Source organism: Columba livia, chromosome 8 (assembly GCF_036013475.1).
Source record: "Columba livia isolate bColLiv1 breed racing homer chromosome 8, bColLiv1.pat.W.v2, whole genome shotgun sequence".
NCBI lineage: Eukaryota > Metazoa > Chordata > Aves > Columbiformes > Columbidae > Columba > Columba livia.
Genome location: NC_088609.1, coordinates 8,808,562 through 8,824,126, shown reverse-complemented (window position 1 = coordinate 8,824,126; position 15,565 = coordinate 8,808,562). Strand labels below are relative to the sequence as shown.

At 41.2% G+C, this 15,565-nt stretch overlaps 1 protein-coding gene across 3 annotated transcripts in view; it reads left to right on the top strand.

The window, feature by feature from the left end:
• Window positions 1-15,565, top strand: part of SLC44A5 (solute carrier family 44 member 5) — an 82,144-nt gene that overhangs the window by 33,583 nt on the left and 32,996 nt on the right. For all 3 annotated transcript variants that reach the window (XM_065071875.1, XM_065071874.1, XM_021296757.2), the window contains exons 2-3: window positions 3,673-3,721; window positions 11,227-11,300. In XM_065071875.1, coding sequence (XP_064927947.1) covers window positions 3,673-3,721; window positions 11,227-11,300 — 123 coding nt within the window. The remainder of the gene's footprint in view (window positions 1-3,672; window positions 3,722-11,226; window positions 11,301-15,565) is intronic.

The following is a 15,565-nucleotide window of genomic DNA, read 5'->3' as shown; positions in this document are numbered from 1 at the left end:
AAACAAACACCGTTTTTGTTGTTCCTGCACAAAACTATGATCACAGTCACTGTGCCGTGTATTTTGGCAAGGGACATTCCAGTCATGCTCCAGACTAGTTCTGTCAGTGTATTTTTAACGTCGCCTATCGTTTGCTTTCTTCTGTAAACTGCTGTGTTCTGCACTGGGCTGTTAGCAGGAGCTGGGTGGCTGAGAGGATGGTGTGTTTGGCCACAACAAGCCGGGCTCTGGCGCCAGGAGCCCGCGATGGGCAGAACGCCATTGCTGGAGGCAACCGGTACCGTCTCACATCACTGCTCCTCCCTGGGGCTGAGTGTCTGCGTTTGAATCAACGTTTGTATTTGCTTGCCTGTTAGTTACTGGGTGTTAGTTTTAATTGTAGCAGTCTTGTGGAGTTCACCTAACACACGTGAATATGCTCCATAAATAAGTGCAGCTTTTGACATGCGTTTTCTTCCTTCCATTTCAGAAGCACACAGGTATGACACGAATAAAAAAAGTTGAGCTATTTACAATGGTCTACACTGTGTTAGTAATGATCTTCTTATGGGAAGGAGGCCAGTTGTGGAAACCTTACATCTTGCCCAACCAGTCGCATTATAAAAACATTCTGGTCACTGCAGCCTTTCTGGAAGCTCAGGAGATTGCCCATCAGCAACATTTCTCAGTGCATGACTGACTGGAGAAACATCTATAAGCAGAACATAAGTGTATTGCTTCCCTGCTGAAAGTGTGTGTTTTTGAAAATCTAGCTTGTTGCTGTACAAGGAGATCAGAAATTGCTCCTGTCTTTCTGGAAAGTAAATGATGTAAAGACAAATGTTAAGAAGCCCGTGTGTTCTGAAAGGTTTCATGATGCCTGACCTAAACCAGTTTCGCTGCAGATGAAGTTACTTCTCCCTCTGTCATTTTTACATGGTACTTGAAGACTGTCGTTTTGTGTTCCTTCCCTTAATCACGGCCATTGAAGTTTGCATTCATTTACTGCTTTTTCTAAACCTCTTAGTGTCTTTAATCAGTCCTTGTGCTCTCTCTAATTTGTCTGTATCATCTGAAATTCTAGTGTCATGATCTAGAAATAACTTTTCAGCAGAGGCCTTAGACATCCCAAGCACAAGGAGCAGTGACTTCACCAGTCATGCTCACATCTTGAGTGAGTTTGTGCTTTTTTTAGCAAAGATGTTGCTGCACTGACTCATTCTCTGTCTGTAGTCTGCTGTAATCCATTAGGATTCTTCTAGTCAGTGTTGTTGAAAGCAATTATTATGTATGGATTTGTGAATGGAGTTTGTCTTGATAAGGTTCGTCAGTTTACAAAAATAATTTTGAATTGTTAAATTGTGTATCAAAATCCCTTTGATTCTGTCTTCAGAAGTATTTTAACACTTGTCACAAGGACAGTTGCAGAGTTTATTCTACTTCATTGTTCAAATTATGAAGGAGAATATTAAATAGCTTTAGAGAAGAGGTTATTCCAGTAGTGGGACTGAGCTAGCGACTAACATTCAAGAGTGAGAAATTGGGGTCTTAATGGATGATTCAGTGAAAGTGTTTGCCCCCAAAAGCAAGTAGACTATAAGAAAGAATTGTTAGGAATGGACCGAGATCAAATAGAAGAAGTCATTACATGATTGTATAAATCACAGCCAACGTTTGTGGTGAATATCCTGTGTAGTTCTGGCCCTTCCTTTTCCAGCAATGTATAATAACACTGAAAATGGTACAGAAAATGAACATAAGCATGACCCAAACTGGAATGGCTTATATGTGGGAAACAATTGAACAGACTAGCACTCTTGAAGGTAGGCAAGAGGAATATAATAACCTATAAAATTATTAGTAGTCTGCCATGATGCCATACAGGTATGCGATGACTGATGGCAAGCTTAAAATAGGCAAAAGGAGGTAGTAGTTCAATGATTCATTAACCCGTTGTGCTCCATGGTGTAGGGCATTGCAGATCGTTAAAGTGTATGGAAGTTGAATAGAGACTTATGAAACGAATGACAAATTCACCCGCAACTGTGAAATACAAAGCCACTACTTTGGTCACCTTGATTTTTCATTTCTCCTCAGAGGTTCACTACAGCCCCTGGTTAGACACAAGGTGTGGGTTCCATGGATCTTTCTGGTGATCGGCTCTGGCTGTTATCGCGTGATAGACTTGTGTCCTGGATGAGCCGTGAGCAGAGGTTCACTTCAGTATGTCTGGTGGCCAGAATTGTCCTTAGGGAGTAATGTTACAGACCCTGAACTGTTCTGGAGATAAATTATTTTGTAGAAATACTTATTGTAGAAATTGCTGTGCAAAAATGTTCTTCAAAACTCTGTTTTTGGCCCCGTGTTAGGTATTGTGTATGGTACACTCACTTTCTGGACCGTGGTGGTTGTGTAACAGCGTAACTCACATCTTCCACTCCCAGCATTGCTGTCACATGTCACTCCTCCAACATTTTAGCTTTCCCAGTCTCTTCTGTGTTAAAGTATATTTGTTTTAAGAGCCGGGTAGGGTGGACCTAAACACCTCAGAGGAAGGGCAAATAGAATTGTATTATCTGCAGTGTTTATTGTACTGGTCTTTGTGTATTTTGATAAGGTTTTTGTGATACAAACCAAGAACAAAGTCTGGCATTTAGTTAATAACTAAATTCTACTTTTGCAATGTTGCTGAATTCTTCTCTAATTGAAGAAAATAAGTATTTTTTTCTGCGGGTGGGGGAAAGCGTAGGCTGGTAACAGCCTTCAATACTAGATATCTTCAGAAGAGGAGATGCTTAAGAAGGCAGTGAGAAAGTGCTCTGGAACAGTCATTTGTATTCTAGCGTTGACATCTGAGTGAAGAAGTGATTTTTTCATTGCATAAAGTTTGGTTCAGTAAATCTCTGTAATTACTGAATTTAAAAAAAAAACCCATAAAGCTGAATAGCTAGCTTCAAAAGGAGAAGTCCCAGCCCTGGTCTGTTGAATGAAGGACTGCTTCTTTCTCTTCATACAGTAGCTTGAAACTTGAAAATGTAAATTTTACCATAAATTTTTGTTGCTCTTTTCAAGTGAAATCATACTGTAATTAATCTTATTCCAGTCCACATGTGAAGCACAGATTGGTGGGTTCGTATTTAGGAGCTTCTTAATGTAGTTTGGTAATGTGTAGAGTGAATCAATGAGAACTATGCTGACTAGGATAACTATGTGAAGAAATCGTATCACATTTGACTCCATCCATCTGTAACCTCTGGCCAGATGCTACTGCATGTTTCTAGGAGAGACCTGACCTGAGTTTTTCACTCTTCTGAGGTTCATATAAAGCAGCACCACGTTCAGGGTTGTGTGCACAACCAGCTTCAAATCTGCTCTGCTCCCCCCGGGCTGTGCTGGAGCTGGAGCAGGTTTGGAACCCGCTCTTCTGGGGCTGCTCCGGGGAGCTGGAGCAGCCGGGTCAGCGCTGGATCGCTGCCTCGTCTGATAACCAGCACAAAAGGGAGAGGCTGCCGCTCTGTGTCCCTGAGGTCCTGTGTGAATTACTGATATTGCCTGCATGAAATTATTTTAAAAGAACTGATTGAACTGGGTTATATGGAAAAAGTTCTTCAAAGACTGCTGTTAACACTCTCCTCTCTATAGATTTTATTTTAAATAAGGACATATTTTTATATTGTTTTATTTTAAATGCAGGTGAACCAAGGAAATTTGACCCAAAGTTCAGAGGACCTATTCATAACAGGTAAATACCTTAACTCATTCTGTTTAATTATTTCGTTGTTTTTTTTTTTTTCAGTGAACGGGATAAAAATATTATTAACAGAACTTGTGAATTTTAAATCTTTTAAATCCAGACGACAATCCTTACCACCCTTGAGGATTTATGATTGCCAGGGAATATTTAACTGTGTGCTCTCAAGTTCTTTGAATTTGAATGCCAGTTCTGTGTGCCTCATGTTGTGGAGTCCCTGCTGTCTGTCGTGTCCTGGTGTCACAGCCCTGGGATGCGCTCTGTCCTGTTTCCAGGCAGCACCTCCATTCTGCAGTTTGCAGCTGGTTTTCCTGCTCCCGCAGTCACCTCCTCAAGGGATTTACTTGGTTCTCTCCAGAGCCCGGCCTGGGTGTGCTGTGACACTGGTACTGAGCCAGGCTGGCGGGGCAAACCACTGGCCAAAAATGGGACGGTGGCAGCAGCGCTGTGTTGACGGGGCGGCTGCTGGAGGGACTCACATTGAAACCCTCACTCGAGTGAACGGGTTTTCACTCTGAAGTGAGTGACACTACCTATGGCGCTGTGCGCTGCAGAGTTCGACTCTAAAATATTGCAATTTAATGGTAGATTTTGAGCAGTCTCTTACTGTGCTGTTCCCTCGTGCTCGAGTAGCGGTGGGTCTCTGGTGAGGGGATGCCAGGAGGACTGCACGGTTTGTAAAAGCTCGTTTTGCACTGTGGCTTGCTGTTACATCTGTGTAGCTGCTGTGACAGCTTCTGCAATTCCAGGTATATATCTGTGCTATTCCAATTGTACAGTGCACAGCAGCTTCTTAAAAACACAACCAAATGAACACAGTGCAACTCCACTATACCACATACATTCATTGCATTTTATAATGCTTTGGCAAGATAGTATTGTTGGGAACAGCATAAAAAAGATCAGTTCCATAAACTTTATGGGTATTGCTTCCTTGTCCGGTAGCTCATAAGGCAGTGGTAGCTGCATTGATGCTTACTGAGCATACTTGGCCATGAGCTGCCCTTGGATTTATATTCAGCAATGACCATTTCTGCAGGATACCCAGGTGATCAGTGCAGCACTGTGCAGTGTGCTATAGACATGCCCTTGAGGTACTTTAAGATTACTATTAGTTGTTTTTAAATAAAATGAATGAACCAGGGGTTTTAAAATTAATTTTTACAATTACTAAGAATAAATGATTAAGAAACCACAGTCTTTCAAACAAATAAAGACTTATGTAGTTCCTATGAACAGAATGCCTTCTCAGAAGGTATTCCAAAGAGTTGAACAGGAGGAAAATGGTCATCTTCCCTGAATTTGTTTCTGACTTTGAGGCTTCCCACTTTTCTGCAGGACAAGAGATAGCAGGAAACTGAAAGCATACATTTTTTTCCAGACAAATGAAGGCTGGTAATAAAAATGTCTGTGGGGACAGAGCCCTTTGTGCGCCTTGCCAGGACTGGCATGACTGTGTGTGCTGGGGGGAAACACCTGTCTTTGCTTTCTGTTGATAAAATAGTTTGTTGTGCTCTTGATTTCACTGTCACTTTTCATTGGTCAGGAAAAAATTTGTCTTCAGTTTTGAAAAATGGAGAGGATGGGTTTCTAGGGAGATAGGCTGCAGATTGTACATATCGGCATTGAATGGCGCAGGAACAGCTGTAAAACGTCACATCCCATCATTGTAACTACTGAAGCTGATGCATTTTTGGAGGTGCTGTAGCATAGAAATAATGTTTTGAAGTTGTTGAGAACCAAGCTATCCCCCAAACCACTAAAAGCCTGAAAAACTGAGAAACAGAAAGCCAAATATTACTAATAATGTATTAATGTCTGTTAAATAATGGATCACTCCCACAATGTTTGTTAGATGGATCCTTTACAAGGAGATTCAGTTGTCCATTGTGGTGGTGGGTTTTGTTGTTGTTTTACTGGTGGTGGGTTTTTCGTTTGTTTCGGGTTTTTTAATAGAACGGGGATGTTGCCAGTGGTTGGAGTGCTGAACACCGTGGCTAAAAGGAGTGTTCAACAGGACTATGTGTGTGGTGTTTTGATAGCACCATCATTCTCAAGGTGGTCATGTGTGGAACTTGGTGTATTTCATACAAACGTCTTTTTATTGAAAAGGATTAAAATGCAATGGCTGTGTTGGTTGACTCTGAGCCAACCAACTCATGCCAGTACAAAATGATGTTATCGAGATGATGTCTTTGATTGGTATGACTGCATATTGCAATCATTTCAGTTCTTTCCGTTCTCATTCCGTACCATGCAAGACTGTCTGACAATCTTCTCCATAAAAACATTAGTGTACAGTGGAAATGTACATTGAAAAAGTGAATGGTATCTAACCAAAAAGTAGTTCTGAAACCCACTGCTTTGTTACAAAGCCTCCTGCCCGAACAATCTGGCTTGACTTAACAGTCGGTGCTGCAGATGGAAGCACGTCTGGTACCACTCAGAGGTTCACTAGTTTACAAGTCAAGTGAAATTGCCAGAAAGCATCTAAGAGATCGTGGGCAATTCATCAGTGTTTTCCCAGATGTAAGTGTAGCATAGAAAATAAATTGTAAACTAGTTTTTACTGTCCTTAGTGAGAAGAATAAATTAGAGAACCACAAATTACTTATCAATTTTATCTTTTTCGTCAGAAAATCTATGACAGAAGAGCACTGCGGCCTCGTGGTACTCTCACTTGAACATACACATACATCTCACATAGATGAGAACTGTGTGTATTTCTTATTTTCCTTTCTGAAAGCTAACAGTTTTAGAAATAAATGGAAATGTTTGTTTAGGGAGTTGATCCTAATTTGAGAAGTATCTTTATGATACTGCCAGCGAGACTTTGTGTGCATAGGAATGAATTTAAGGGGTAGTTCAGGGGTGTTATTAAGTGTTCATCTAAGTGCATTACTATCAGAAAATACTTGCAAGGTTTCACATATCATATCCACCAAGTGAATAAGCTTACGGGTTGAAGCAGTAGCTCAGCAATTTCTCAGCGCAAAGTGATGCAGCACAAGTTCTGGTAGACAGTTCTCTGGAGGAAAATAGAAACTCTTGGTGTTCCTTGTCAGCCTGAGCTGGAGATGAACACCTACCTGCCTTACCCCCCATCTGATGGGCAGTTTAACTTAATTCATGTGAGGCAAAATCTAGCACCTAATATTTTCAATCTGAGCTGTCTCTGCTTCCTCAAAGGCAGACATTTCTCCAAGCCATCGTTCCCTGCCTGCAGACGTTCACACTTGAGGACTAAATTGGGCACCTCTCAGTTCTAAATGTCCGAACGCATGTCTGTTGTCACAGCCCTGGAGCTGTCTGTCTGTCCTGTTGGCATTGAAATGGCCTTTTGTACTGGACTTCAGGCAGGTTTGTCACCTGAGCAGGGGACTTGGTTGAATGGTCTCAGTATTTCATGTCAATGCAGATGAATGGGGGAATGTTGTAGGGAAGGCTTGTGAAGTTAAGGGTTTGTAAAGAATATCAGTAGAATGTGTTATGCTTCTTTAAGAATAAAAAAAAACAACGTTTCTTCCATCAGCATCATCATATCTTAAAGATGTCTGTGGATAAATCAGTCAGGTGCCATCATACAGCGGGAAAACAAGCTTCTGGCAAAATTAATTGCCTTCCTCCATTTAGATTTTCTCTAAATTCCAGTAAGGGAATTTATACAGTCAATATAATCATAGAATATTTCTCTAAACTGCTCTGGCAAAATCAAATTAGTAAATCACACTTCTGACTTATCTCCAGTTTTGCAGAATTCATCTTAACTATGCTTGCCTCTTGTTATTTTTCTCCCTCCTCTATGTAGTTTCTTGGGTTTTTCTAATAGTCCTCTTGCTGGTTAGACACATCGTAGGTTTTTTTTCTTGTTATGTTTTAAAAACTCCTGATGCCTCCTGGACTATCTGTAATTGTTGAAAATCTTTATAGAAATTCAGTGTTCTTGTTAAGACAAAGATCATCTTTTCCTCTGTGATTAGAAGATGTAGTTAATGGGTTCTCCTGCAAATTGAATATCAGTAAACTTCCATAACAATTTAGCTATCTTTTTTAACAGTTTGAAAAAAAGCAATAAAATTTCCTAACGTTACCTTGCAATTACCTCTTCTCTGGGTAAAACACTGGCTGGGTGTCCAGGCCCAAAGAGTTGTGATGAGTGGAATTAAATCCTGTTGGTTGCCAGTCACAGGTGGTGTCCCAGGGCTCAGTAGTGGGGCCAGTTCTGTTTAATCCCTTTATCAGTGATCTGGATGAGGGGATTGAGTACACCCTCCGTCAGTTCACAGATGACGTGAAGTTGGGTAACATCACCTCAACACACCATGGATTAGGGGAGTCCCAAAGCAGGAACTCAGAGTCAAGGCATCAGTGGTCACCTTAGTGTGTCAGCAGAGTTGAACGTGGCAACTCGAAACCCATTGTGAACGTCTGGAGCCATGTTCTGCTCTGTGGCTGCAGAGTGCCACACTCGGGACTGTTTGTAGGTGCCAACATGCTGCTAGTGCTGTTTAACTAATAAACATCGTAGTTTCTTGCTAGTGCAGCATCTTCACCAAAATCGCGCTTGTAACAGATTGGGCGTGGAACTGCCAAACAGAGGGAGGCTCTAGTCAGTCATTAATGATGAAGTGCATGAACTGTCAGTGAATAAATGGCTTTTATGCACTAATACTCTGTGTGGATGATTTCATCTCTGCATTCATTTATTTGCCAGGGTGCTGTTCCACATGCACAAAGCATTGTTTGCATGCACCGCCACGTGTAACGCAGTGGGAGAGGCCAAGAGGCCACTGTGTTTCTGAGAGATGGAGGAGAGCAAATCAGGCTAAATGACAGCAGTGAGCAGTGAAATGTGATGTGGGAGCCTGAACTGTGCACTTAGCCAAATGACCGTCTTTTATTACGTCACCTGAAAATGATAAATCTGATGGTTTAATCAGCAGTCTATCTCTGTGGAAACTCCTGTGTTCAAATGCGTAGACTCACTGTGTTCTGGTTCAGGTTATGGAACTTGGTTATCTAAAAAGTACCAAAACCCATCAAAATTTCCAATGCTACCTATTAGCAAAAGCATTTTTAATGTTTTTGTAGTCTGTACCTTAAGAAATGTAAAGTGCATTTTCTCATGAATCTTTGAATGTTTACACATAATTATATGAAATTATGATAGTGCTATCTTTAAGAAAAATTATAGAGCCCATATGATAAGCAGTGTTCTCAGTTCCTATTCTGATCACCATATTTCCACTAACCCATCTTCCTTAGGGTTCAGCATAACAGTTCAGTCTCTTGAGTGATTTTGCTCTGCCTCATTAGCCTGTAACAAACTGAAAAAGCAGATTTGCCACAACAGATCGCCATCTTATTTTGAAAAAAAAAACCCACATCAAATCTGTTTTAAGTCAAAGCATGGCCGGATAATTTCTGATTAGCTTTCAGTAATAAGCATGGGCTTCCAATGTCTCCTGTTTGGGAAGAGGCAATTTCCATTGTTCTAGTTCCCGCAGCGTTGGAAACTCCCAGAATCTTCACAGAGTAACCTTGTATCTTCACAGAGTTATTTTAATTTATTTGTTCAAGATATTTTACATTTTTTTTTCTTCTTCTGTGTAGCCATGTGTTTATGAGGTAATATTATGATTTCCCTGAAACTGAGCTACTTGAGCTAACAATGATGTTATATGTAGCCAAGGTTTCACCTGTAGTATCTAGTAAAATAAGCAATTATTATGTATAAGCAACAATTATTCTGTACAAACTGCTTCAAAATTTTCTGAAACCTCCCAAAAGAGGTTTCTTCTTACATATTTTAAAATATTTATACAACAGAAATACTCGGCAACAATGAGTTTTACTAGGTACTGTACAGAAGTTTGGGTATTATAAAGAACAGAAAATCCCGCACTCCGGTAAAGTGTTTATAGGCACTTGCTTATGGTGGCTCTGCCACCGTATTGTTTCAATTAGATGCTAAAACTGTGTCTCTCTGGAGAAGTGCACAGGATCGTTCATTCCTTTTCCACACCTGGAAACAGTTTTAAAGTTCTCAAACTGTTTGAAAGATTTGCTACCTTTATTTCCTTCACGCTAAATAACAGCTCTCTGTAAGAGGAAACATAGATTAGAAAGCAGAAGGAATGGTAGATGCTAAAAATGCCTGTATGTCAGTTGGAGTTTGGATTCTAAGATGTTGGCTTGCCTCCCTTGGTTCCTGGCATGGGCTCATTTTACCAAGGTTGTCCCTTAACCAGAATTGCTTGTTGGCTTTCCCAGGAGTCCTCCATCATGGAAAAGCAGGATGGGGTTTGGATCAGGTCGGAGCAGCAGCAGTTTGTCACTCAGCTGTGGGACAGCCCAGCGCGGCACCGGGGGGCTCTGCGGATGGAACCTGCCCAAACGGGGTGGCCATGGGCCATACCCCTTTAGGTGGTGCCACCAGTTCTTCATCAAAACTGTGTCATATGAACAGGACATGTTAAATAACAACAGCAAGTGAAATCCTTCGGATCAGGAGGCTCTAGGCAGCATGACCTTTTACCAGTAATTCACTTCTTTGTTAATTAGATCCTGGCAGACCATGGGCTGCAAGTGTCTCTTAACTAGTGAGCCTGTGAGAGATGACTTTAGGTTCCACGCATGTTTAGAAACAGGGCTTGTGGAGTTGGTGTGTGAGCGAGGGAGCTGCTCACCCCGGCCGGGAGCCCTGGGACCTGATGGTCCCACAGATACGTGGGACCAGCTGTGCTGCAGATTCTTGCCCTCCTGGAGCTACTCTGGCCATGGTCCTGCATGTCCACATCTGCGCCTGCATGAACCTAACAGACACACCAGCCAGCAGAAGACAGTAGTTGAACTGAACGCTCAGTTTACTTGCTGGCTGAGTTTTCAGGCTGGAGAGTGCTATTCTTTCATTGCTTGTCTGTAAAAGAAGGTATGGCTCTGCACAACGTGGTGGGGTGTTTTGTCCTCTCCATAGAGCTTATCTTGGTTGCATTAAATGAGATCAAGCAACTGAGTCAGAATTTCGTGCAGAGATCAAGGGTAGTTGTGTATAGGTTTTTTTTCTTTTCACACTGTTATTTTTCATAAGCTTTTCATAATACATGTAAGTTGTGCTGAATCTTTCTTTAATCACATTGTTTGCAATAATTGATACCAGCTTTAGGGAAGTGCTGAGACAGATGTCCTGTAGTAGCTTATATCATGAGTGATCTCCTGGATTCAATGTTGTAAGGTATTGTTTGTTTTCATAATATTTAAACCTGTTCCTCCATCTGTTTTTATTGCTGTCTACAATGCAGAGGGCACACACATCTATTCCTGGTCTTGCTATGAAAGCTGGGCCTTATACCTCAAATGTGATTTTATGAGTAAGACTGCTACCAAGTGCAGATACAGACGTCTTATTCAGATGTTAAAGTGCCCTGTGACACTCAGTGTTTTCGAAGGTTGTATTAGACACCTTAGTTTTAAGAAGTGTTTCTTTCTGTCCCCAGGCACTGTACAGACATTATTTGCTGTGTGATCTTCATAGTCATCATTCTGGGTTACATTGCATTAGGAATTGTGGGTAAGTAAACACAGGTATGGTTGTGCTTTCTCATACACAGGGGAAGCGACTTTGTGAATGTTGAAATTCTTAACTGAGATGTCCCTTTTGCTTATATCTGTGTGTTAGGGAGAAGTTCAGAACCATGTGTTTACTGAAGAAAAATTCAAAATTAAGTGTGTTCAAGTAAAAATGACATGGTTTGATAATTTTACTATCATAAAGTAACTGTGATGGAAAAATTAATTTTTGTCATTTATAAGTTAGAGATAAATACTTTGGTTTTAAGAGGCTTTATGTTTCGTAAAATATTACCAAAAGACCCTATGTGAGTAGTAAAAGGAGAAATAAGAGAAATTACATCATTTATTGTGGGATCCAGAGTTGTTTGCATATCAGGATATTCATTAATAATAGCCATTTTATTTTGTATTTGTGAGAGAATTGTGTGAATGCCTGTGTGAAAGGGCAAATGATGCTGCAAAAGTGCACTTACTGTGTGTCTGCATGTCTGTCTGAGCTCTTTCAGTTATCTTGTGAAAGGCGGTTTTGGCCCTGCCTTACACAGAAGAAAAGCCATTAGTTTTTGTCATAGTTGTGCAATAGCACTTTGTGTTCTTTAGAGAAAGGCTGTGTGCTCTCCGTCCATGGGACACTCCTCTCTGTCCATGGGACACCCCGCAGCTGCCGGGCCGTGGGGCTGGGTCACTGTTGGGGGCCCTGCCCACAGGTGTGAGCAGGGACCCCACAGCCCCACCACTGTGAAAGCCGCTGTCTGCAGCATGGGGAGATGCTGTGAGCAGGATGCTTTAACCTGGTGCTTCCAGTCACTGTCGGAGGGAATACTCATCCTCCCACTAAATTCTGTGGCAGCACAACAACCACAGCGCTGAGCTGTCCTCTCTCTCCATGCCTGTAGCCACTGAACAGCACTCTGGAAAGTCTGCTCCCTAGCATTGGGAATTCTTTGTGTGTACTTTTTATTTCTCTTATTCACCTGCACTTACTGCCCTGTCATGAACCTGGCTGTCTTCAGGAAGGCAGAAAGTGCGGAAGCAGATGGTATAATATGTACCAGCGGGTGTGAGGGAGTGCAGAGCCCACGGGGACAGGCAGCGTCCTGAGGGCTGTGCTGGACACAGGGAAAGGAGAGCACTGACAGGTCATAGCTGTGCAGTGTTCTTGTGCTGTCACATCTCGGCTCTTTCCAGCACTATATAAATCCTCTCAGTTTTTTGGCGTGAACGTTACGTCAGCTTTGTCTGTCTGTGCAGTTTCCAAAGAACCCCTGTGCCAGGGGTTGCAGAGGTGGGTATCAGCAGAGCACTCACCAGCCCCTGGGCTCGTGTCCGCAGTGTCAGACACACAATTCCTGTGCTGTGGGCAGGGGTTCTTGTGGGACACAAGGTGTCCCAACAGCCTTATCTTGCACACCTTAGGAGATATTGGTTAGAACTAGAATCTGTTCCTGAAACCAGGTACCAAATTTGTAGCTGGTGGCTTTTTCTAATCCTGATTCACATGGTCCCTGCTTTTTCATCTTTCATTGTACCATGCTTCAGCTATTCTTTTTGCTCTGATTTATTTCTAAGTAAAGGATGAGATCAGCTTTGGTACGGTTCCAGGAGCCAGCCCTGTACAAAATACTTTAGAGTCAAAGAAGTTCACTTTAGGAGAAAATAGATTATATGATAAATCAATCCTTAGTTGTCAATTATGCCTTATGGCTTATTATAGAAAAAAAATATTTCTGCAAATTCTTGAATATGTGCAAGTACTGCTCTGGATCCCATTTTAATTTGGCTGGACAAGTAAACAATAAATGCAGGTTCATCACACAACTGCTGTGACTGAAAATGTGAGACAAATTTTGCCCTTGCCATTGTATGTATAGCTCACATAGGCTTCAGCTATATGTGTGTCCGTGTAACAGTGGGGTAGAATAATTTGTGTTTCGACAGGGCTGAAATGTAGTGTGAGTAAAAGGTAGTCAGTTCTCTTTGAAAGATGAAATCAAATGATTTTTGATACTAACCTTTCTTAGTTCTGCTTTAGTGATGGCTGCTGTTGAGTGACTGTACTGAATAGAAATATTCTATGATTTACTTTCTTATCGTTCTTTTAATTTCACAGATGAACTAATAGTTTTAATTTAACATTCTGTGTAGTTTTCCTTCTTATCAAACTGACTTGTCTCTGAAATAAATGTAAAGAGTTACTAGGCTTATCCAGGAAAATGTTCAGACTCTTAATTTAAGATTGTTTTAATTCAGAAAAGTGTGTATAAAAGGCAGCAAATAAGTTATATTGGAAAAGAGCCCCTCATTCCGAAGGACAGGTTAATTCAAAGCAATGGCTCTTGTTGTATTGCTCCAATGGATGCTTATGCAATACCAGTGTTATCAACATGGATTTACAAATTCTGTATCATGTATTCTATTACCTTTGTCAATACACTAGTAAATTGCTTGTGTTAAAAAGCCCTAAGAACAATTTGGCAGGTCAGTTTCTCTATACATTAAAACATTAAAAGTTTTTGTTTAAGCAAAACAATGATATGAAAGACTGTCCTTTCAGAAATACATGGTAGATGGAATGAGACAGATAGTATAAACAAGTTTGCAGTTCACTTTCAAGTATCACAGGATACCATTGTTCTAATCACATTTTCTCCTTGGCAGGCAGCTTTCCATTCCTTACAGCTGCTGACGTGGCCCCCAGAGCTCAGAAAAAAGGAGTGCATCTGATAGACATTTAGTGACAGACATTAGCTGGTTTTGATACTGTGTTGGCTCCATGTCAATAAAAGGAACGACCTAACTGCAGGACTCCAAAAAATGCCATAGCGGTGTCACAGGGTGTCACATTGTGGCTTTGAGGACTGAGTCAACTGTGTCGTGTGAATCAGCTGTGCTTTAATTTTCTTCTTGGGCCCAGATGTTTGTGTCAGCACTCAGACTGCAGCCTTGTGAGCATCAGAGCATGCTGGCATAAAAACTTTATGTGACTGGGTTCCTTTTCATTTAGTGCTTGGTAGTGGGTCACCAACAGTGCAGCACAACATGCCAACCACGGTGCTGCTCAGTTCAGCTATCTCTTAGAAAAACCCTCACAGTCACTGAGAACTGTTGAATTAGGTATGTATTCTTCAGTTACTAGGCCAGAAAAATTGTGTATTTATCACATGAATTCTTTCACTGTCATCGCTCTAAATTTGCGGAGAAGGTGACTGAGGATTAAGTTTACTGATCTTGATAGTCAGTCCTGACACAGGCAATGACAAAAGCTGCATATTTTCTGTTGGTCATTTCCCTTCTCTTTCTGCTGTGGAGTTAATTAAATACTGAATGTATATGTTGTAAATCAGACCAAATCATTTTTTGTTTTGCTTTGGAATTTAGCTGAGAGATGTCTTCCTCCATCCACCCAGCAGCTCATCTCAGTGATGGAATTTCACAAAGTGTGCTAAATCTATGTTTTGAAAGCACATTATTTTTAATTATCACAGAATCACAGAATGTTAGGGATTTTAAGGGACCTCATAAGCTCATCCAGTCCAATCCCCCCACTGGAGCAGGAACACCCAGATGAGGTTACACAGGAAAGTGTCCAGGCAGGTTTGAATGTCTCCAGAGTAGGAGACTCCACAATCTCCCTGGGCAGCCTGGTCCAGTGTCTTCCACCCTCACTGAGAAGTTTCTTCTCAAATTTAAGTGGAACCTTCTGTCTTCCAGTTTGAACCCATTACCCCTTGTCCTATCATTGGTTGTTTTATTAAAAGACATGACTGAAGCATTAGGCACATAGGACAACTACTATCAAGCAGGAGAAGTTTCAGACAATTCAATAATGGCAAAGCAGATACAGTCTTAACAGAAATTCTGTCAGAGGTGAGCTATGTGTTCCATTGTTTATACTCTGTAATTTCTATTAATTGAGAAACATGCTGCAAAACATGCATGATTAAATCGGAGACCGAGGATTGATACAAACCTAAGGGAGCCATTTAATGTATTTCAGCAGACTTTGTATTAGAACTAAAAAGAACATGAGGAGAATACACTGCTCTGCCCATTTGATGAGCTGAGTTTTATTCTTGTTGGCTGTGTTAATCCACTCAAATAGGCCCAAGGAATTAAGCTTGGGTCACCTGGGCCCTTCTTATGGAAAGATGATTAGGAAGACTGAGATAGCCAAGAAACAAACAAACAAAACAAAAAACACCACCACAAAACCAAAACCCCACCAACCAAGATTATGTTTCAGTGTTTATCTCTTTTATCCCA